This window comes from Rhodamnia argentea, chromosome 6, assembly GCF_020921035.1.
Source record: "Rhodamnia argentea isolate NSW1041297 chromosome 6, ASM2092103v1, whole genome shotgun sequence".
NCBI classification, from domain to species: domain Eukaryota; kingdom Viridiplantae; phylum Streptophyta; class Magnoliopsida; order Myrtales; family Myrtaceae; genus Rhodamnia; species Rhodamnia argentea.
In genome coordinates, this window is record NC_063155.1 from 19,546,464 (window position 1) to 19,567,659 (window position 21,196).

The window sequence follows — 21,196 nt, forward strand, 5'->3', positions numbered from 1 at the left end:
TTCAATGATATTTCCTTGCTCCCTTTCCTCAAAAAAATTGATTGGTCATCATCTGTGCTTTACGTCGCTAATGCATGCTTTCTGTCTACACTCGTACTTCTGATTATTCCTAGGTCTTTGCATTTTACCTCCTTTCAATGTATTGCACCTGGTGCTGCACAATGTCCTTTGTGAGTTCATATTGCTCCATATCTATCCTTATTGTCTCCTTCACGTCTTTTGTTTTTTCAGTCCTTCGCCGCCTCTTGAGTTTTTTCTTTCTAGAATTTTGTTCGATCTAAATCGCACGGCGCGCTTTATTCTCTGTTCTTCAATGACATCGCTTAATTAGAGCACCGAAGGCCCTCTTGGCGAACCGAAATTTGCTTTCGGATGTCTTTCCCCAAGCCTCATTATAGGACTCGTCAGCTTCATTATCTCTGTTGCAGACGCAATTTCGGATGTTAAATGATCCAATTCAAAATATTAATTTTGAAGATTATTTGCTCTTCCTTTCATCGTCATCCGCTTCAAAACGTAAAAAAAAAAAAAAAAACTTTATTTTCTCCCTTTGTCCATAGATTGAATGAGTAAATTGTGCAATCTTTGGAATTACACGACACTCGTTATGGCAGTGTTCTCTTCGTAGGTTTCCTTCAAGAGCTTAAGGAAGTAACTTCTCTGTCTGTCTTCAATTTCGACAATTAGAGCCTCTTAACGTCGTCGTGGATACATCATTCCTGTTTCGTATTTCTTGATATCTCTTGCTCTTTCTTTTCTGATACGTCATCAAAATTGACCGCCTTCGCTTCACTCAGGTTTTTTTTCCGTCCTTGTATCATATTAAAATGCCCCAAATCAATGGATGAAAATGAGTAACCACTCCATGGAGACATGAGCGTTCACTCTCTTTTATTAAATTTCAAGGGGGGTCCTACATTGTTCTTCATGTGAAGATGGCATTTATTTGTGGGTCATTCCTCATTTTTTCCGCGCACAAGAAATCCTAGAGTTAGGCGATCACGATCAGTGCCTCAAGCGACTCGAGAGTGATCACTTCCTTTTGTGCAACTCCATCACCCACATGTTGTAAGCCCGACACGGAATTCTCGGCTTGTCAAAACCGGCTGAAAGCGCAAGCGCCTCCAGCTCTTTCCTTGTCCTGTCGACCCCTCCGGGGCTCGCGCCGAGCATGATCATGTCGGAGGTGAACGCGTTCCTCGACACCGCGTCGGTCTCGGGATAATCGGGAAGGATCGGGTCGAAGATGACCACCTTGCCATTTGGCGGCAGTGCCTCGTAACAGTTCTTGAGTAGCTTCTTGCAGAAATCGTCGGGTCGACCATGGAAAAGCCACTACGCGAAGAACAAATAAAATAAATGCACTACGGACATTTCTTGCAGAAATTGTCGCGTCGATTTCTCTAATACTCTATTATTTTCAAATTCCATTGGTACACTATATTTTAAAAAAAAAACATTATGTTTACCGTATCCGTACTCATCTAATACCGAGTGTGTATATGAGATTTTCCTAATATTAAGTATAGTTATCATAACTTATAACTAAACTTGCATTAAGAAAATATGATGATATCTTCAATATCGTTTCCTTAAGAGCTAAGCTAAGATAGGATGATTAAATTTCAAAGGTGGGAAGAATTTGAAGATAACCTTCATGAAGAGGATATCGGCTTTTGGAATAGACTTTGACAAGTCTCCTCCTACATGCTCCATACCTGTTAAAGAAAAAAAAATTACATCTTATGTAGATTTACGCCTTTAACATCAAATATCAATATTTTTTTTTTCTCTCTCTAGTCGAAAAAATAAAAATTTAGAGAGAGATTTTACGAGGATGGGCAGGTGCATCTTTGACCACGTGAGGCAGATCATAGTTTATGCCCCTGAGATGTGGGAACTTGTTCAATATGAGCCGGAGGCTCTCGCCGACGCCGCCGCCCACGTCGGCGACAGTCTTCGCGCCCTCGAACCCGCGGTAGGAGTCGAGGATCTTGTTCATGTAAAGCGGGGTCGGGGCTTTCATCCCGTTGTTCAGGAGCGCGCTGAACGCCGGGTCCTTCATGGCGCAGTCGAAGATACTCATCGCGTTTGCATTCTGAAAGGGGCTTCCTCCATTTTTTACTGCTTCTTGCAACCCATACCTGCAGAATGGTAAGTGTAAAAATGTATCTGGCAAGGCAGGTTGTTTTGAAAGGATAAATTACGTGAAACTGTAAAGAAAGAAGGAACACAAACCAGCCATTGATGACGGTCTTATGTTGGAGGAATCGCAGCAACGGCGCGAAAGAACCGGCTTCGCTGCTCACAAAGTACTTGCTCTTCGGCCCGATGCCGTACAGCCGCTGATCGCCATCAAGAGTGCACGACAAGTAGGAGAAGCTGGCGAGGAGCCGCAGCATGCGGTCGACGGTGCGCGGGGCGTCCGGGTTGGTGATCCCGAGGCGGGACACGATCTGGGACGGCGACAGGCGGGCGGAGGCCCCGCCTTCCCTGGCTAGCAAGTCGATGATCCCGAGCTCGACGGCGGACGTCAGCACCAGGGGGACGGACACGAGGACGCACGTCTCGAAGGCAGCCAGGAGCTCCTCGTCCTCGGCGGGCGTTGAGATCGATTGGGTCTGGCGAGGATCCATGCTAGCCTTTCGCACTGCGATGAGAGATCAAAGATGGAGCTGGAGAAGTGAGGGATTGAAAAGTTGGTTTGTGGATGGCTGGTAAACATGAGGAGCTGCCCTTTATATAGCGCTCTTCACGAGTCTTGCTAGGTTAATGACAGAGGACAAGAATCCTCGGTGCCCGGCACGAATGTCTCTACGTTTGTCTCCACAAATCTCGACCGTGGACGGATTCGGTATTCCAGTTACATCTTATTATCACCTTTGTTCACGTAGGCTAGTGATCTGAATGAAAGAGGATCAAGAAACTGGTCCTTCCTGAACAAGAAGCATTCATGATGCGCCACCCAGTATTGAACCCTAGAAAAAGTGTAGGAGGGAGGGATGATGACAGACCAGGAGGGTGGTTGAGAGGGGGGCGGCTCTTCGCATGGATCAGTGATTTGAACGGATGCAGGAACTGATCTAGTAATGAAAGCTCCATTTATTCAAAAGAAAAGTGCTTTCGAAAAGATATTTTTCTCGACTTCCGATCCGAGGATCAGACGAAATAAAGTTAATTGATTTATGAAAAACCGTGTTTCGCAGAGCGAAAACAATAAGTTTAAATTTCAAAGAAAATGTCTTTCCCTTTCGATAAGCAAGTCCTCTTTTCTTTTGTAAAAGATATGTATTCTAATTATTGTTATTATTACTAATACTATTATAATGCAATAAGAATTGGTCCGAATTGCATAATTAGCATTGCTGCAACCAAAGAATACTAAACTTTATTGTCTGTTATTTTTTTTCAAATTTTTGGTGAGAAAAGTTTTATTATCTTTTGAAAGTTTGGCTTCTTTTTAAACCTAAATTTTTTTAGGACAACTCTACTTTCATAGTCATTAATTCACTCTTGCTCATACTTTGCCTCAAGGATAAGGACATTTCAATATTGCTGGAGGGCAAGCCATAGCCCATACTGACCCACTTTGCATCCGTCCGGCGACGAACGAGACATCGAAAGGAGACAATACCGAATCCTGGATAGAAGATACAATGTCTAAAAATGCATCCTAGGTAGCAGGAATAGAGGGCGGTCGAGGGGGGCCCTCCCCCTATGAGAAATGCCAGATTTATCGAGACCTCGACTTCTTTCGAGATTTGCAAAGTTATGCAAACCTTTCGGCTTATTTCTTTTCTTACGTTCGAGGGTTAGACTTAACTTCCGACTAGGGGTGTCAAGAGGTCGGATCGGGTCGGGCACGTCTGAATCCAAATGAAAGTGCTCTCGACCTGACTTGACCCAATATGCGAAACACATATGTCTCAAGATGTTGCAAAAAAGTCCCGACATGTCAAAATTCAGTACATCTACAAACACACTATCTAGACATAGTGTAGATCCTGCTTTGTTCCCGGTCCTCCCTTTGTTAGAAGGTTCCAAAATTTTTTCGTCCACCAGAGGACCGAAGATTATGACGATGACCAACACCTGTGCTGATGTTCCGATTGTCGTGAACTCTGAAAATGACAATATTTTTCGATGTTCGATTGAAATCTGAAAATGACCTGGAAAATTCCACCGTTCGATATGAAAAATCGGATTTAATTTGGACTGTGAATTCAAAATCCAATCCAGTTCGGTGGAAGGGCGTTTCTACGACGGGCCTTTTGCGATCTAGTTTGCCACTTAATTTGTCTCGCGTGGACCGTGGACCAGAACAGAAGAAGCTTAACCGGGCCAGCCTTTCCCTACAACCTTCAACAATCGGCCACATCTCCCATGGGCTCGGGTCGGGGCCCAACACCACACTAACCGCAGGTTACTTCTCATGTTTGTGTCCTCCAAGGACATGAGCGTCTCCTCTGGGGCAAGCAGCTAGACTTTCTCTCTCTCTCTCTCTCTCTCTCTCTCTCTCTCTGCAAAGCCGGCAACCACATGGCCAGCAGCCGTTACGACAAACAAAGCCGGCAACAGTTTCCTCCTGTTTTTCTTTAATGTGCGATCTGTCGATATTGAATTTCAAAAAGCGCTTGAAATTTCGTTAACAATGAAGCACAATTTGTGGTTATTTTGGAAAACATATGCATTGGCGCCTTCCATAATGTCCATTTAACCCTTTTCACTGTAGTATAAATTGTCGTAAGAACAGAGAAGGGCTATATTAAAATATTTTGGCCATCCAAATTCAAAAGACAAGAAATTAATCGATCTTCGGCCCCGTCTAGGGGCTAACTATTAAGTTGCGAGCGAGGCGAGGCTCCGCCTTGAACAAGGTTGGCGACGCGTCATTACAGGCCAGCTTGGTCGAGCTCATCGGCCTTGAGCAAGGATCGGTCGCTCGCGGTCGGTGACCAACCGAAGAAGAAGGGAAAAGGAAACAAAAAGAAAAAGACAAAGAATAAAAAATAAAATTTTTGATTTTTTTTAAATGTTAGAAAAAGTAATTAAAATGAAAGGAAATGTGAAATAGATGAGGAAGGAAAGATGAGGGAAAAAAATTAAAAATTTCAGCAACGCCCGGTCACCGGATGCATATATTGGGTATTCCTTTTCATCTTTGCTCCTAGTGGGAGAGAATCATTCATTAGTAAAGAAGTACATCTTGTAGTAATTCGGTCACGTTGATTACCATAAAAGGGCACAATGCTCTTTTGATTATGATCCTTGCATCATAAATTAGTGGAGTGATGCGATAAAGATCGATCTGTGATTAGCGTTTGAGTGGAATTTGTCTTCCTGAGAAATCTTGTATTTAACAGTTGATCTCACCTGGTAAAGAGATGGCTTTGGCTATTGCTTCTGGTAGTGTTGTTGCCAATCTGGTATTTAATGAGCATGGTTAATGCGAACAAGTACCGCCATCTATGGTCCTAGATCATGAGAAAGGAGCGAAATAGATGAAGGAGATTTCTTTCGAGGGTGATATGCTAAGATACAAATTCGAGCGAAAAAGCTCGAAAATAATTAATGAATGACAAACCTTGGATGAACCTGGAAGGTCTCATCTATTTCAGGACCGGTGAATCAGGAGTTGTTTCGCTTTTGGTTCTGGAAAGGGATGACATACTGTGCGTCGGGTCTTCATTTCATTTTCTTGTGCGGCCAAGTTTCATCCTCACGTCCCTTTCCCTTTCGATTGACCGTCTTCCGTAATGATCTCGAATTGCTTGGTACTCTGCCGAAAGTCGTATTCACGAAGGCATGTGAGGACAGTATCGGAAAGAGAGTTATTGTTGAAGGACTCTAGTAAGAGAGAAAAAAACCAGATTTTTTTCCGATCCTGGAACAGGTTTTTTGGCAGGGTACCGAACAATTCTAAGTTCCTTGCCATTAACTGCTTATCCCAGGCGAGTTCTCTAGGATCCTGTCCTTCCTCTTTATCCTAAAGTAGCTGTAACTATCCTGGAAACGGTAGTCCCAGCCTAATGCTCGCTAAGATGAATTGGTGCCTATTCAAGTTACCTTATGCGGTACCTTGGCACCGAATTCCGCCAATTGATAGCAGAGTTATTTGCACCGCCTCGAAACCTGGATTGTCGGACTCTTCTGTTGCTTGGAATCCTGTAAAGAACTGCTGCAACAAAGTTGACTGGCATAGGCTAATCTGGTCCTCTCCAAATGCGCCTAGTTTGCTCTAATTTCCTGGATGACTATCTTAATGGCACTCCAACTTTGGACACGACCGATGCTGGTCTACATCACCGGTCTCTTCCGTAAGTATTATATGCAAGCGGGTTATTGAATCTCGAGCTCATTTGTTCTTTGAGTGTGTATTCAATTCTGAGGTTTGGCATTGCTCTGCTCAACCAAGAATTCCTGGAGGTTGGCATGTTGAATTTCAATGGATAACTGTTCCAGAGCATTGTTGTCGAAACTCGCCTGGAATGGATGCATCTATTATCTGTGGCATGCTGGTAACGGCTTACTAGGAAATCCACATTTCACCCCGCAAAATGCAATAAATCCTAGTACTGCAATGGATTAAGAAACAGAAACAAAGACATGACCTCCTTACTAACTTGAACGAGAGACAGGAAATTATTTATCTTATATAGCAATCCTTCGATATAGGATACGTCATTCAACACATATGTCAACACCGAAACGATGATCGGTACATGCTATGTATAATTCTTCGTACTTGAACTCAGTTCCAAACAGGCGAATCCAACATATAAGATGATGAAATAGCAATAGCTTAGGCGTATTAGCAGACATGTCTTTAGAAACTGACTTCAATCAGTAATAATTCCTCCCAGCTTCGGCTCCTGCAGGCCTCCGAGACCCCAAATTGATGTGTCCATATCTCTTCGCTGGGTCCATGGTGTGAGGCATTATCTCTGGGTAATAATACACCGTCGAGGACGACTCAGTGTACCTTGAACCGGCCTGGTGCATAGGAGGGTAACCGCCCGAGGCCGAGGAATGCGTCACGGTGTCCTGCAACATCTCGACTGCCGCGCCGATGTCATTGGTTGGCTTCGACAGCGATCCGGTCCCACGACCGGGCCTCGACTCGACGTAGCCCTCGACGACGGTGGGGACGACTGCAGGGATCTCTCTCTTGTAATTGAACTCGTCCTTCTCGCCCCGGTATTTGTCCCTGCCTGGCTTCCGCCAATCCTTGTTGCCACTGTAGTCACCATACTCGCCAGGCCGGTACAATTGCCCCGAAGAGCTGTAGCCGGGGGTGGCGGCCGGGCTCAGGTAGGACTTTCTGGCATACTCATCAAATTCATCACGCTGGTAGTTATTGCCGACCGGACCTTGAGGAACTCGCCGAGTGTCGCCGACGACTCCTCCTTTGGCAGAGTAAGAGCCGTAGCTCCTGTCGTAGCCATCATACGTCGGCGGAGTAGCCGTGCGTCCGTACGGCGTCCCATAGCCGGAATCGACGTACCTCGCCATGATCGCTTCTCGAGTAATGAACTTGATGAGGAAGGACTTTGATTTATGAAGAAACGATAAGAATGTTTCTTCACAACCCTTCCTTGTTGAAAAATGTTCAGGGAAACTCGGACTTATATAAGGGGGGAAAACATGAAAGATTCGTAGCTAATCAAGTTGCTTTTTCGTTAGAGTGCGAAAGTGATGGAATGAGATTCACCTAATTCATGAAAAAGAGCGGCCAGCATGACAGTGGAGCAAGGAATGATAACATAACGGTGAAATTCTAATCACAAATAATGGTGTGTTTGTTTCACAGAAAATTAAATGTTTGAAAAATATTTTCTAAAAAATAAACGCTTGTATTTTTTAGAAAAATTAGTCAACGAAAAATATTTTCATTATCGATAATAATTTATGCATAACTATTTTCGTGGGTGATGAAAGTATCTTACATTCATTCATTTTTACGAGTGATATAATAGTTTATTTTTTGGATAAATTTTTTCAAATCTTTGATTTTCTGTGAAACAAGCACGTCCTAAGAGGAGGGCCGCACTTTTGACTTTTAAATTCTTTTTTCATCTTTGCAATTTGTTGCTGAGATTTAACGGTGCAGCTTTGTAATTGGAAAGCACGGTCATTACAAGTATTTTGCTTTATAAAATAACATGAACGTGAAGCACGGGAGGATCTTATGCTTTTCTTTATTGAAAAGCTATGGTGCGGCACTAGTCGGAGATGCTGACTTTGGTTCTTATTTTGATCATGTCCATAGAAATGGCATCTTTGCAAAAGAGGAGATTAAGATCAGATTCCCCAACAAGTCCATGTGTGGAGGGCGACCTCCATTAGCAAAGATGATGTAAGAGAACAAAGGGGACTCCCTCTTCTGGCACATTGCAAGGTATTTGTCAAGAGAAAGTGACACAAATGATCCACGAACTTTAACTCAATACGTACCGTGGCCCTTGAATTTTTAATCCGTTCAATGTGGTCTCTAAATTCTAGCCCGATCCGTAATGTGGTCCCTAAAATTGTGATTCATGTTTAATGTAGTCTCTGAATTATTTGAAAATATTTAGTATTGTCCCTAGACTTGAATTAAATGAATGACGATATTGAATATTTTCATATAGTTCGGAGACTACATTGAACATGTAAAAAATTCCAGGACCATATCAAATAAATCAAAAGTTTAGATACCACATTACACATTGAGCTAAAGTTTAAGAATTCCATTGAATGACTTAAAAGTTCGGGGAACCAGTTAACACATTGGGCCAAAGTTTATGGACTTATACCTATTGTCAATGCTTCATTGAGCAAGAGCTATGAGAAAGAAGCTTATGTCCACAAGAGACCCTCACACTTTAGGGAGTGAAATTGATTGGATTAATAGGAATGCATCCTGGCATTATGAATCACGTAACAAACACGAGCCAAAACCTAACTAATGAGGTTGTTATGGCGGGTAACATGAGGAATGCGATAGGGTCGTGCGCTCATTAACGCATCTATTGATCCAATGTCCGTTCCTTAACTACTAATCCGATCCCGAGATGAATCAAACTATTGTAGCTCGACGAGGAAAACGAGTTTGTTGGAGCATCTAACGGGAAACCTATTCCTTGCAATATGCGTCAAGGACTCATCTCGCGGACACCGTCCGTAGAAGAATCACATCTATGTCCCCTAACATAGGACGTGCGACACAAATGTGACATGAATGGTGGAGATAGCAAAACCATTCCTGACCGAACGATCCAAAATGTCGACTATTCATACCGCTTTTTTCCATAGGCCATTAAAGAACCTTGGCTCTTGTCACATCGCGATTGACGGTCCCGAAACGTGAACTATACGGCTAAAGTTTGTAAAAAATAAAATCACCTAGGAAGGTCAAGTTTAGGAAATTAAGTCGAGACATAATCTAGAAAAACTTCAAGGCTTTTATACCATGCACGTATGGTATAATTTGTTGAAAGTATGTCTTGAATTTGAGTCCGGAAAGAAAAGTTTCCTAATTCAAGTTTAGAAAATTAAGTCGAGACATAATCTAGAAAACCTTCGAGGCTTTTATACCATGCCCGTATGGTATAATTTGTTGAAAGCATGTCTTGAATTTGAGTCCAGAAAGAGAAGGTTTCCTAGTTTTTTTTTTTTTTTTGGTCAAGTAGGTTTCCTAGTTTGAATAGGTTTGTTAATTGATGATTTCCTAGTTGGACAATGTTTTCTATTTTAGATCCAACACTTGCCCATAAATAAGAAGCGGATCTTCTTTGAAAATTGTATCAAAAAGGAGTTTCTATTAATAAATGACATCCCTAGTGTTTGAAGTTAATTAAATCTTGTGAGTAAGATTTATGAATTCCTTTTTGAGATTGAGAGATTATTTTATAAGGAATTACATGCCTTAACACTTGTTGGTTATTTGATGTTATTGTGGTTGGAAAACACTGAAAATGTTTGAGTAATTCGAGTGTGGTTTGTAATCTCCGTTGTATCGTCTGATTAATTGTGGAATTCGTTGTTGCTCTTTCCATAGACGTAAGTCTCTAAAACCAAACACGTAAATCGGGTGTCCAGTTTATTTTTTTGTTCTGTTTATTTTATTATTCGATCGCTTGCTTCGTACAACATAATTAGTAACCTTTAACAATCTTTACACGGTGGACATATACTATAATTTTTTTTTTCATACAGGAGCTGATAAGATTAATGCTGCTTTATAATTAACACAGTAATCATCATGGGTTTGTATCTTAACCTCAAAAGTGCTCATGTAATGTCTACAACTGTTATGACATCACTTATCGTCCGAATCATGGCCTTCCCATAAGTCGTCGTTCTTTACCCACCATTCACCAACTGTGACAGCTTTTTACCGTTAATGTCAAGCCTTCACTCCCATTTCAAAAATCGGTTAGAAAAGCCTTAGAACCAATCGAGTTCCGCCACGTCATCGACATGGGCTGACGGGCGAAGGCCACACATGACGTGGCAGAACATGAAATGAGACCAACCGCGACAAAGGCAGATACCAACATGTTGCTTCCACTCCACCTTTTTGTTTTTTTGGGTCCGAGAATGCCCGTGGTTAAAGTAATCAACGACCGATTACCGAAAAATAAGGAGAGCATGAAACTTTTGGACCATCTTTCATCGGCATCTTAGACCTCGTCTAGAGGACCAAACTACCATTTTTCCTTTATCCAATAAAGAAAATACAATGTAGGGTTAGGGAAATAGCTCAATATTTCTAAAAGAAGTTGCAACGCGCGTTTGAATCGCAGTCTCTTTCACTCGATAATTTTAGGGGCCATGCCGACCTTCCTATGGATGAAATCTTATTCGCTACTCATGAATGAAGATTCTTGCGCAACATCTATGTAGATTAATCGAGTCGAAATGTTCAAATACCACGTGTTATAACACGAAGTGACAGCTTGACGTAATTCAATTTTTTTTTATAGCTAAACTTAAAGTGCAAAAAGCAGGTTTTGAGTGAGAGATGCATCATTTGGACAAGAACAAAAAAAGTGGGTAATTTTGTGTTTTCACAAAAAATAATAACAAAAATTTACATGCGTGCAAATTATAGAGAAAACACGTGGCAAGTGGTTATGGGATGAACGGAGAGAGGTCATGAAATTTTGGAGGAGCGTGGTGATGTATGGCTACCCATGCTTTGTTAAAGGCACAACAATGATTTTATGGTCTGTCATGATTTTAGGGTTATAATTGACAAAGGGTAATTAGTCGTGTTTCATTAATCAACACAATTATAGAAGGCACACACATTTTTTTTGCCAAAAGCTTAAATTTTTTGGTTGAGAGATTTGCTCGTACATAGGACCTCGACATTTGTAGACATCATGAACAAGTGACGTAGTTTAACATCCCCTCGCACATGCAAATTGGATTGACAACCGCACTTGAAATTGACGAATGCGAAGCCACAAACTTGGAACAATCAAGGCTGACACCTAGCTAATGTCCAACCGAGTTTAAACCATAGAGAAGTATCACATGTACAAAAACTCAATTGAACCTCAATCAAACGATATGGGATCCTATCTAACAAGGGAAAGTTACCACCTATTGCAATTATGCCAATTCAATCATAAACTTTTCTTTTTGGCCAATTCAGTCCTAAATTGTTCATCAATTCAATCAATTTTGGTCGACCGGAGCAATTTCAATAATATTTCAATTTTTTTTCAATTTTTTTTCTTCTCCTTCTTCCTCTACTTGGTTACCGGATCGAGAACTGGCCGGAGCAACCTCATCGGCTACTAGCAAGGTTAGCCTCGCCCGGATCCGAATAAGCGCTATTTGTCGCTAGGGTTTTTTGTTTTTTACCTTAGGATGCTGCCTATGATGAATGGATGCGTTGATTTTACTTTACTGGTAAAGCCTTTTTGTTCTTGGTAAAATTTCGTGGTTAATTATAAAAAAAAAAGTTCAGATATAGAGGCGATGTTAGAAAAAATTTGAAAAATAAACTTGATTGCACATATTCATTCATCTACTTAGATTTGTCAAGAAAAAGTTGTTACCACAAATGTTCAATATCCTCTTTTGAATGGGGTTCGAAATTCTACAATTACTGCTTATGACATGTGAAAAGACACTACTTATGCTCACATTGAATAGGGGTATTGATGAAAGTTCAAGTAAAAGATGCAAGGGCTTAATCCATCGTTAATTTTCTTACACGATATGCCATAATAGGCGGTGATTAAGCCATAGTGGTGCTTGGTCGAGCTATTTTGTCAAAGTACTACTAGAGTTACTAAAAGTGTCACCAAAGAGTTCTCGCTAATTGGTGTTCGCAATTTTCATAACCTTAAACAAAAACGATAATGAATGACTTGATAAAGAGGAAGATGATCTAGAGTTCTTGCTAAATTTAACGAACGTTAACAAATGTTAAATGTGTCACGCGTACATCAATTTGCGATTTTTTGTGACCTTAAAATTAGTTTGAGATAAATTTGTCATAAATGTACTAATTTTTTATAAATTTATCATAAGTGTACTAGTTTGAGTTAAATTTATCACATATCTACCAATTTGGGATTTTCGTGGCATTAATTCTTTTCATGTGGACTTGTCACGTCAACAACCATGTATGACCCAATATCAATTTAACAAAATTTGATGGAGAATAAATTTATCAAGTGTGTACTATTTTGAGATTTTCGATAATCCAAAAATTAATTTGAAATGAATTTATTATATACGTACTGATTCAAAAATTTTCGTGATATTAACGTCAAGTAAAATTCATTAGTTATGGCTGTCCCGTTGGTCAAAAGGAGCATTGTAAATTCAGACAGAATGTTACAATGGCTTTGATTATTCAATGCAAGTCCATTGATTTTGTTCTATGAAACTAGTAAGGCACGTCAATCATGACAAATCACTTGGTGGGCCAATGCTGCTACACTTGGAAAGACGTGAACTTGTGTCGTGAGACAAAACAAATGATAGCGAAAGGGGCACAGTTAGACGCGGCCGGTTCCGGTTCGGGAACCGGCGGTTCCGGTTCCACGAAAAGGTGGAACCGGAACCGGCCGTGAAAAATGGCGGTTCCGGGCCGGTTCCGGTTCCGCTTCGGAACCGCCGGTTCATTCCGATTCATTTTTAATAATAATTTTTAAAATAATAAATAATAAAATAAATATAATAAATTATAAATTATAAAATACAATTAAATTGTACATTGTAATAAAATATGGGAAAAAAAAAAGAAGGAATGGGCTTGAACTTAATGAATTATCATTAAGCGACCTACATATCTTCTTGGGGATAGAAGAATCAAAGCCCATGTAGTTCTTTTTACCTTTGAGAACCCCAACTTACCTCATCGTCAATCGTCGCTACCCGTTGTGGTACCCGTGGCGGTGGTATCTCCAACATCATCGCTAAAAAATTCGTGTTCACGATCTAACTCTTGGTGTCGATATTTCGCCCTCGTCCAATCGCCGACACAAGCTTGAGCTTCCACAGAGTCCGGGCTTAATCTTGAACGGCGAGAGTCCAAAATTAATCCTCCGAACTAAATGCTTGTTCAACCGCAACCGTTGAAGAAGGGGTTGCTAATATTTGACGAGCGATGAGGGCGAGAACTGGATACTCGATTTGGTGACTCTTCCACCACTTCAGGATTTCGAAATCTGTACTATGTTCTGCATCACGAAACTCAAATTGAGTGGTTAAATATTTTTCTAATTCAGAAATATTACCTGTTGCCCCTTTTTTTTTTTTTTTGCCTACTTTTAAGCATATTATACCCTCTACTAAGTGAACTACCACCTTCGCTACGTGAGGCAAGAGATTGTAAAGATCCGTAATCACTTAAACCATATCTACTACAAAATTCTCCATATAATGCTACTATAGATTCTTTAACATGTCCTAATATATTTAAAATATCTATTGAATCATCCAAATGTAAACAATCATGATAACACACATTCAAATAATCTTGTAAACCGTCTAATTTAATACGTGGATAAAAAACAATACCAACTAAATAGACAAGAGGAATTTGCAAATAATAATGCAACCATTTTTTTCGCATTACTAAAATAGTTTGACCTAATTCGGTATCTTTTTCATATTCACTAAAAACACTACTAATATTAACACACTCTATTAAAAATAAATGCGTTGTAGGATAATAAATACCAGATAAAGTCTTAGTAGCATCATTAAAAATTTTCAAAATATCTAAAATTTTCTTGCAAACGTCCCAATGTTGAGGAAGTAAAGTAATTTCGGGAATATTTTGTGAAATAAACATACATAATAAATCTTTATATTCAAAAGTTTGCCGAAGCAACTCGTACGTAGAATTCCAACGAGTCGGAATATCTTTTGGAAATCTTCTTGGCCTTCTCCCATTTTGTTTACAAAATTTTCCCCATGATTTCATACATTGGGGACGACTCCATAAAAATTTAATTGCACTTTTTATTGGGGCGAGAGAAGTGTCAAGAGTTCGTAAACCATTTTGTACACATAAATTTAAAACATGACAAGCACATCTAATGTGAAAAAATTGTCCGCCAAAAGTGGGTTTGCAAATATTTTCTAATTCGGGAATAGAAGCGGTATTTGCGGCGGCATTATCAAAACCAATTGAAAATACTTTATTTATTAAATTATATTCTTCTAAAACTTGCCTAATTATTCTATAAATATTATGAGCCGAATGGCTTTCATCAAAAACTCGGAATGCAATAAGTCTTTTTTGAATTATCCAATTGTCATCTATCCAATGACACGTGACACCCATATAACAATGAATTTGCCAAGGATCACTCCAAATATCGCTACCTATATGCACACGTCCATTGAATTCCGCAAAAAATTTTGCTAAAGATTTTTTTCCTTTTTTATAAAGATGAAAAACTTCGCGTTTAAGAGTATTTTTTGAAATAGTTGGCGCTATGGGAACCAACGCAAGTATTTATCAAATATTTCATATTAAAATTTTCACCAGTATTAAACGGAGCATGATCAAGGGCAACATATTCACCTAATGTTTGTTTATAAAGTGCTTCGGTGAAACGAAATAAAGGATGAGGCTTAGAAGTGGCGTACCCGGAAATTTGTTGTTGCGTATTGTCGATCCCCGCTTGCGTTGGATGTTTTTTCGTCAAATGCCGACGGAATGTTCCGTAGCCGTCTCCTTTCGTGAATTTATAAGTTTGCGAACAATATTTACATTTTACATTATACTTACCTTCGACTTCATCACGTACCTTGTCGAAGTGTAGCCACAAGTCCGATGTATTATCTCGGCCCTTCCGTTCCGGCTCATTTGCCGTTGACGTTTCTTCGACACCAGTGGGAGGATGAAGACTTTCTTGTATTGGGATGTGCTCGACGTTCGGAATCGGGACATAGTTGATATTATCGTCGTCGTCTTCCCAACTTGCATACTCACGAGGATCGTATTCATGAAAGGGATAGTCGGAATCTCCCATAGCCATCTTGCCCTTGTCGGCATTTCTGCTTCCACTTGCCATTTTTTGAGAGAATTGATTGGGATTGAAAGAATTGGGAGAATTTGAGCGATTTGAGAGGATTTCAGAGAGAATTCGAGAGATTGTTCGGAGAATTTGTGACAAAAATGAAAGGGGAAGCATATGTATTTATAGGCAAGAATCATTTTTTTTTTAAAAAAATGAAAAGCAACGGCCAAATTGGCCGTTGCACAAAGCAACGGCCCAAAGCCGCCCGCGGGGGGAGGAGGCCCGGGGGAGAGCCCAACGGCTCTCTCGCCCCGGCCCACCCTTTTTTTTTTTTCGGAACCGGCCCGGAACCGGCGGTTCCGGGCCGGTTCCCACGCTTCCGGAACCGCCGGTTCCGGGCCGGTTCCCACGTTTCCGGAACCGTGGGCCCGGTCAATGGGCCGGTTCCGGGCCCACGGGCCCAAATGGCACTCACTAGGCACAGTAAAATCAGAGCCAAATGTATGGGAAAAGAGCTACAAACGAAAAAAAAAGTTATTTTTCTTTTCAATTTATTTTTGTTTATCTTGATATAAAAGGAATTTTTTTTTGGGTCCAAATAAAAAAGGAGCTGACTGACCAATTTAAACAAGGGAAATTTCATAAGATGGGTAAAAGTAAAACTATCATTTGCCCTTTTCAAAGTACAGGCCAAATACCAATGCGTATGGATTTTCGCTCAGTTTACAGTTCGCTATACAAATTTACTTAGGGGATCAATGTTATCAAAGTCGCAAATACGTACGTGAAGAAGACAGTATTTTATGAGTATTACGTAAATATGGCAATGGTATATGCTTATCCGAGTGCAATTGTTTTTCCTCCAACAAATAAATCACACCATATCGATCATCATCGGCCGTGTTAAATAAAACATATTTATTACGAACGACTATTAACAAGTGCTTTTCATTAGGTAACTGGATAATATATATATTTTTTTGAACCTTCAAGGTATTAGCTTTTGTTTCTTGATAATGCATCGATATTCTGAAATTCTGTATTCACTAATTTCGTTTTTATATCTTAAGAAAATTTCGCTATTCCACGATTAAGTGTGTGTCACATTAATAACCGTATGCTCGTCGACGGACCTAATTTCTCATTTGATGAAGGAACAGATAGATCAACACAAAATGAACTTGGTTAACGACGACTCTAAAGACACTTGTTAAAGCAATAAATTGAAAAAAAATTTAATAAGGTACTATATAGTTGAAACATCCCTTATCGATCAAACCTATCGGATGAGCATTTTAGAAAAAAGGTGTTCTCGAGCATGTTCAACCATTCCTGGAGAAGATGAAGAAAGTCCATCTCTCCGCATTAAATACCACTTTTGCCCCTCAGATCCTCACGCTCCTGCCGTCTGCAGAAAGCGGACTTTTATTACAGTTGTGTGAAGTCCTTTAGATCTGGACCAGCCAAAAGATTCTTAAGTTCATTTCCTCCCTTTCAAAAGCATTCGTGGTTCTGTTTATTCGGCCCTTCTCTTGTCTCAGTGACCCTGAATTGCTGCCGTACATCGCAGTCCGGCCTCTTAATCCGAGCATTTAACAGTTGCTCAATCATTGAAAGTGACTCGCAACCCACTTCGTTTAAGCCCCCATCTAGGCGCCTCTGGCTTCTGTGCTATTTTCTGGGGCTTCTTGAAAACAGAGCTCTGTTCGTTTGACTTCTCGGGTCTCCAGCTTCTTCCGCAAATTTTTTTTAGCCATTTTACAGCCTAAATCTGAGCCTGATCTCAGCTTCTCCTCCACTTTCTCAAACTGGGTTTCTGTGGAAAAAACTTCCCTTTCTGAGAAACACTTGAAATTTGCAGTGTGGACTAGCTTGAATCGTACTTCATCAGTGACTTTTGCCTTTTAGCTTTTCTTTTCTATTTTTTGTTTCATTTTTTACTCTAATGGGTGTGAATGTTGTAGTTTCTTGAAATGGGTCAGCTCTGATTGCTTCTGTTATATGATGACCTTCAATTCTTGGTAAGGATGAACAGATCTCATAGCTCATTTATCGTCTTTCAGCGTGTCTGCACTGTTTTCAGAAACAAGTAGACTTCAAGATCTCTCTGTCCTTTCTTGTATTAAATGCACTTGGTTTTATCTCCAATCACATCGATTTAGACTTTAAACTCATTTAGATCCATTGTAAGACTCCCTTTTTAATGTTTCCAAGTCCTAATTTTGTTATTTTTTTCTTCTCTAAAGAAGTATTCCTTACGTATACAGTGGTGACTTGCTCAGTCAGTCTCCTACTTTAATTGACTGAAGAATGCTCATCTCTAGTGGGAAAGAAGAGCATGCGTCTCTGCCTGTGGATGATTTGAGACCGCCCTTGAAACCACCCCCAATGGGACTAAACTCGGATTCCTTAGATGGGTATCCGCCAGCTACTGAATCGTCCGATTCGCCACCTCTGATCCATGGATACACAGATGTCACCGTCGTCCCGGAGCATGAAAAGCACGAGCTCGAGCAAACGATCTCGAATCTTGAAGGTATTGTGATGCTATTGTAAACCTTTTCATTTTGATTGTGCACAATTTACTAAAGGGTCGGTCTTAATGAACTGAAGGCTTTGTGTCCTGAACTTGATTGTGTAGGAGAGATTCTGCAATTGCGGCAGAAGCAGAAATTGTTGGATGAGAAGCGGAGAGAGGCGTTGAATAACATAATAGATATTAAAGGTGATGACTTTTGGTGCTTCATTGCATTTTTCTATTACTGCTTCTCTTGAATAAATGCTATGCCAATATGTCTGTTTGACAAAAAATCTTTTGAGATTGAAAACTCAATCGATAAAAAAATGCGATTTTTCAGGAAGTATTCGAGTGTTTTGTCGTGTCCGGCCATTCCTTCCGAGAAACAGAAGAAAGAACATAAATCCCATTTCGACCGGTTTGGATAAAATGGTGGTGAAATTGTCTGGAGGGGCCAAGGAATTCGAGTTTGATAAGCTGTTCCAGCAAGAATCTAGCCAAGGTTAGTGTTGTCTGTCAGAGGCTTGTTTCTTGTATGGAGTCTTCTTTTATTTCGGTTCTTCTGTAAGAGATCTATCCTGCTTAAAAACTCTGCAGAAGACATTTTCGCGGAGGTAGAACCGATTCTCACATCTGCGCTCGATGGGCACAACGTGTGCGTGTTAGCTTATGGACAAACCGGTACTGGCAAGACGTACACAATGGTCAGCGACCTAAATTTCTTGTTTCAGCAATCGCAACTATTCAGTAACTCCACTGTTAAAAGAAAACAGAAGTAAATGAGGAACATTGGTATCTTCTTCAGGACGGAGTAAATGATAAGCCGGGAATTGTCCCTCGAGCTCTCGAGAAGCTTTTCAGCCATGCCTCTAGGGACAAATCATCTTCTCTAACATTTTCCATGAGCATGTTGGAGGTATACATGGGGAATCTAAGAGATCTGCTAGCTCCAAAACCGATCTGCAGGGCGTATGAAACTTCAGCTCGCTGGTAATTATATCACGAACTTCTCGAGCAATTCAGAGCAGTTAGATAACCATGAGGATTGATCACTGTAATTATGTCCACAACAGTAACCTCAGCATTCAGACGGATCTGAAGGGTCTGGTTGAAGTCGAGGGCCTCATGGAAGTTCAAATCCCCGATTTGGGGAAGGCAAAGTGGTGGTACAACAAGGGCAGACGGTCTCGATCTACTTCGTGGACTAATGTGAATGAGACTTCTAGCAGATCACACTGGTGGGTTCGACTTCTAACCCAAGCTTACCAAAATTGTGTATGATTACTTATTTTTGGAAGCTCACATTACCTGTTTAGCTTTATGTATCTAGCTTAACAAGAATTTCCATCGTCCGCAAATGGGATTCTGATGCCAAAACAGAATCGAGCAAGCTGTGGATGGTCGATCTTGGAGGGAGTGAGAGGTTGCTGAAAACAGGAGCCATTGGACAAACACTTGACGAGGGACGGGCCATAAATCTGTCCCTTTCGGCTTTAGGTGATGTTATTGCAGCTCTCAGGAGGAAGAGAGGTCATGTGCCTTACAGGTAAGTTTGACATGGTGCATATTTTAACTTCTCGTCGCCATAAATTGATCTAACCGTCAAAATCTCTGGTACTGTATTGAATGGTTCGGTTCCTTCCTCCCTGTGAATGTGTTTCCAACTTCTTTATCTCGTTCTCTTCGCATGCAGGAATAGCAAGTTGACACAAATCCTCAAGGATTCTCTAGGTAAGCGTTTAAGTAGATTCTTCAAAATTATGAATCTATCGAATCACCTATGCTAAATAGAGGAATCACTGCAGGCGATGGGTCGAAGGTCTTGATGCTTGCCCATGTTAGTCCTTGTGAAGAAGATGTTGCCGAGACTGTTTGTTCCTTGAGTTTCGCCACGAGAGCAAGAGCAGTCGAGTCCATTAGAGAAATACCCGAGGTACGGTCATCTGAATACATCTTGCCCCACATTGGCGAGGATTCCATATCTTCATAAACATCCTCGCCGGTGAATGCAAGATAAGCATTAGGCGTGCTGAAATGAAGCGCTTTTGTGTAGGACTTGAAGAAGCTGAGGGAGAAAAAGTTGGCAGATCTTGAAAAGCATATGAAAGAAGCCGAGAAAGAGTCTCAGATCGTCACAGATCAGTTGCTCAAAGCCGAATTTCTTCTAAGTGAGAACAAAAAGCTCTTCTCATCCACATACGATCTTGTTGAAGATGTCGAGAAAACCACGAGCCCCAAGGATTTAGAGGAAGTGCTTGGAACTCCGCCGACATCTGTTAAAGTCATTAAGCCAACAATATCCAATTCTCTGCCTCGGTTCATGACCTCGACGGTGGCGAGCCGCCAGAGGCAAAGCGCTTCAGAAAGAGACATTGTTGGGAGAACAAAAAGCTGGAGATCGGCGACGAGAAGCTCGATCCAGTTTTCACATTCTCAGTCATTCGGCTATTCAGATCCGCACTTGAAAGCAATGTTGGAAAAGTCAACCAAAAAATCGCGGTACGCAGAACCAAAGGGTCTCCCGACCGAGAGTCCTAAATGCATTGGCTCGGATTCCAAACCCACTTCCTTGCTGCGAAGCAAGATGGTGACTTCTTCAGACCCGAACGTGAGAGCCACACTTGCCCGTCACAGAAGGAGGATGTCGAATCTGATCTGAAGCAACCAGCATTGCGGTTGCTGATCGTTTGGGGGTGATCTGTGTAGGCTTCTTGGTGATCTCGGTGTGTGTACGTGTGTGTTTTTACTAGTTCATACTTACTAGTGTGTAGTGTGAGAGGTGTCTATAGGAGTGAGCATTTACATATAAGTGTTGTTTCGCTTAGATAAGGAGTGGGGATCGCTTCATTATTTGTTCATGTGATCCTCGAGACCGTGCCGTTTCAGATGTGAGACCGGCGGAGCAATCGTGGTCTCTCATCTTTCTAACCCGTTTAGCCGCTCGACGTGGTTCGGGCTTGTACTGTCATGACACTGTCAAAAAAATGTATGGAAACGTTCATTTGCCGAGTTCAATGTGAGATGTGATTTTAACTGCACAGATGTGAGCTGAACTTGGCCACTGGCTTCTTTGATCTGTCTCTCGGAGTCTCTCCTTGAGTTCGTGTTTGCAAACTAAAAAAATTTCGGAGCTTGAGCAGTGGCGGGTAAATATTGACATTACTCCACTAATTGGTTGCCACGTGCACACACTAGG

At 41.0% G+C, this 21,196-nt stretch overlaps 2 protein-coding genes across 3 annotated transcripts; one reads left to right on the forward strand and one right to left on the reverse strand.

Annotated features, from left to right (window-relative positions):
- Window positions 1-866: 866 nt before the first annotated feature.
- On the reverse strand, window positions 867-2,720 carry LOC115734249 (caffeic acid 3-O-methyltransferase-like). Its single transcript, XM_030664920.2, has 4 exons — window positions 2,239-2,720; window positions 1,834-2,144; window positions 1,654-1,718; window positions 867-1,335 (listed from the first exon to the last, which is right to left on the reverse strand). The coding sequence occupies exons 1-4, from the start codon at window positions 2,634-2,636 to the stop codon at window positions 1,033-1,035; spliced, it is 1,077 nt and encodes a 358-aa protein (XP_030520780.1). The 5' UTR covers window positions 2,637-2,720; the 3' UTR covers window positions 867-1,032.
- A 14,190-nt stretch (window positions 2,721-16,910) lies between these two features.
- LOC115734248 (kinesin-like protein KIN-14U) lies at window positions 16,911-21,038 on the forward strand. Of its 2 annotated transcripts, none has more exons than XM_048281479.1 (10): window positions 16,911-18,018; window positions 18,124-18,207; window positions 18,341-18,502; window positions 18,598-18,704; window positions 18,806-18,990; window positions 19,071-19,238; window positions 19,331-19,546; window positions 19,694-19,731; window positions 19,806-19,933; window positions 20,054-21,038. In XM_048281479.1, exons 1-10 carry the CDS (start codon window positions 17,793-17,795, stop codon window positions 20,657-20,659), a joined length of 1,920 nt encoding a protein of 639 aa, XP_048137436.1. In that variant the 5' UTR covers window positions 16,911-17,792; the 3' UTR covers window positions 20,660-21,038. The 2 variants fall into 2 exon arrangements, with proteins under 2 accessions (XP_048137436.1, XP_030520776.1); XM_030664916.2 differs by having other exon boundaries at window positions 16,914-18,018; window positions 19,074-19,238.
- The last annotated feature ends 158 nt before the right edge of the window (window positions 21,039-21,196 follow it).

Excerpts from the sequence above, each read along its gene's own strand:
- LOC115734249 (XM_030664920.2), bottom strand. The coding sequence starts at position 2,636 with ATGGATCCTCGCCAGACCCAATCGATCTCAACGCCCGCCGAGGACGAG. Across the intron at positions 2,145-2,238 it reads AAGACCGTCATCAATGGCTG|GTATGGGTTGCAAGAAGCAG; the intron begins GTTTGTGTTCCT and ends ACCATTCTGCAG. Across the intron at positions 1,719-1,833 it reads AGATGCACCTGCCCATCCTC|GTATGGAGCATGTAGGAGGA; the intron begins GTAAAATCTCTC and ends TTTCTTTAACAG.
- LOC115734248 (XM_048281479.1), top strand. The coding sequence starts at position 17,793 with ATGCTCATCTCTAGTGGGAAAGAAGAGCATGCGTCTCTGCCTGTGGAT. Across the intron at positions 18,705-18,805 it reads CTGGCAAGACGTACACAATG|GACGGAGTAAATGATAAGCC; the intron begins GTCAGCGACCTA and ends TATCTTCTTCAG. Across the intron at positions 18,991-19,070 it reads TATGAAACTTCAGCTCGCTG|CAGTAACCTCAGCATTCAGA; the intron begins GTAATTATATCA and ends TTATGTCCACAA.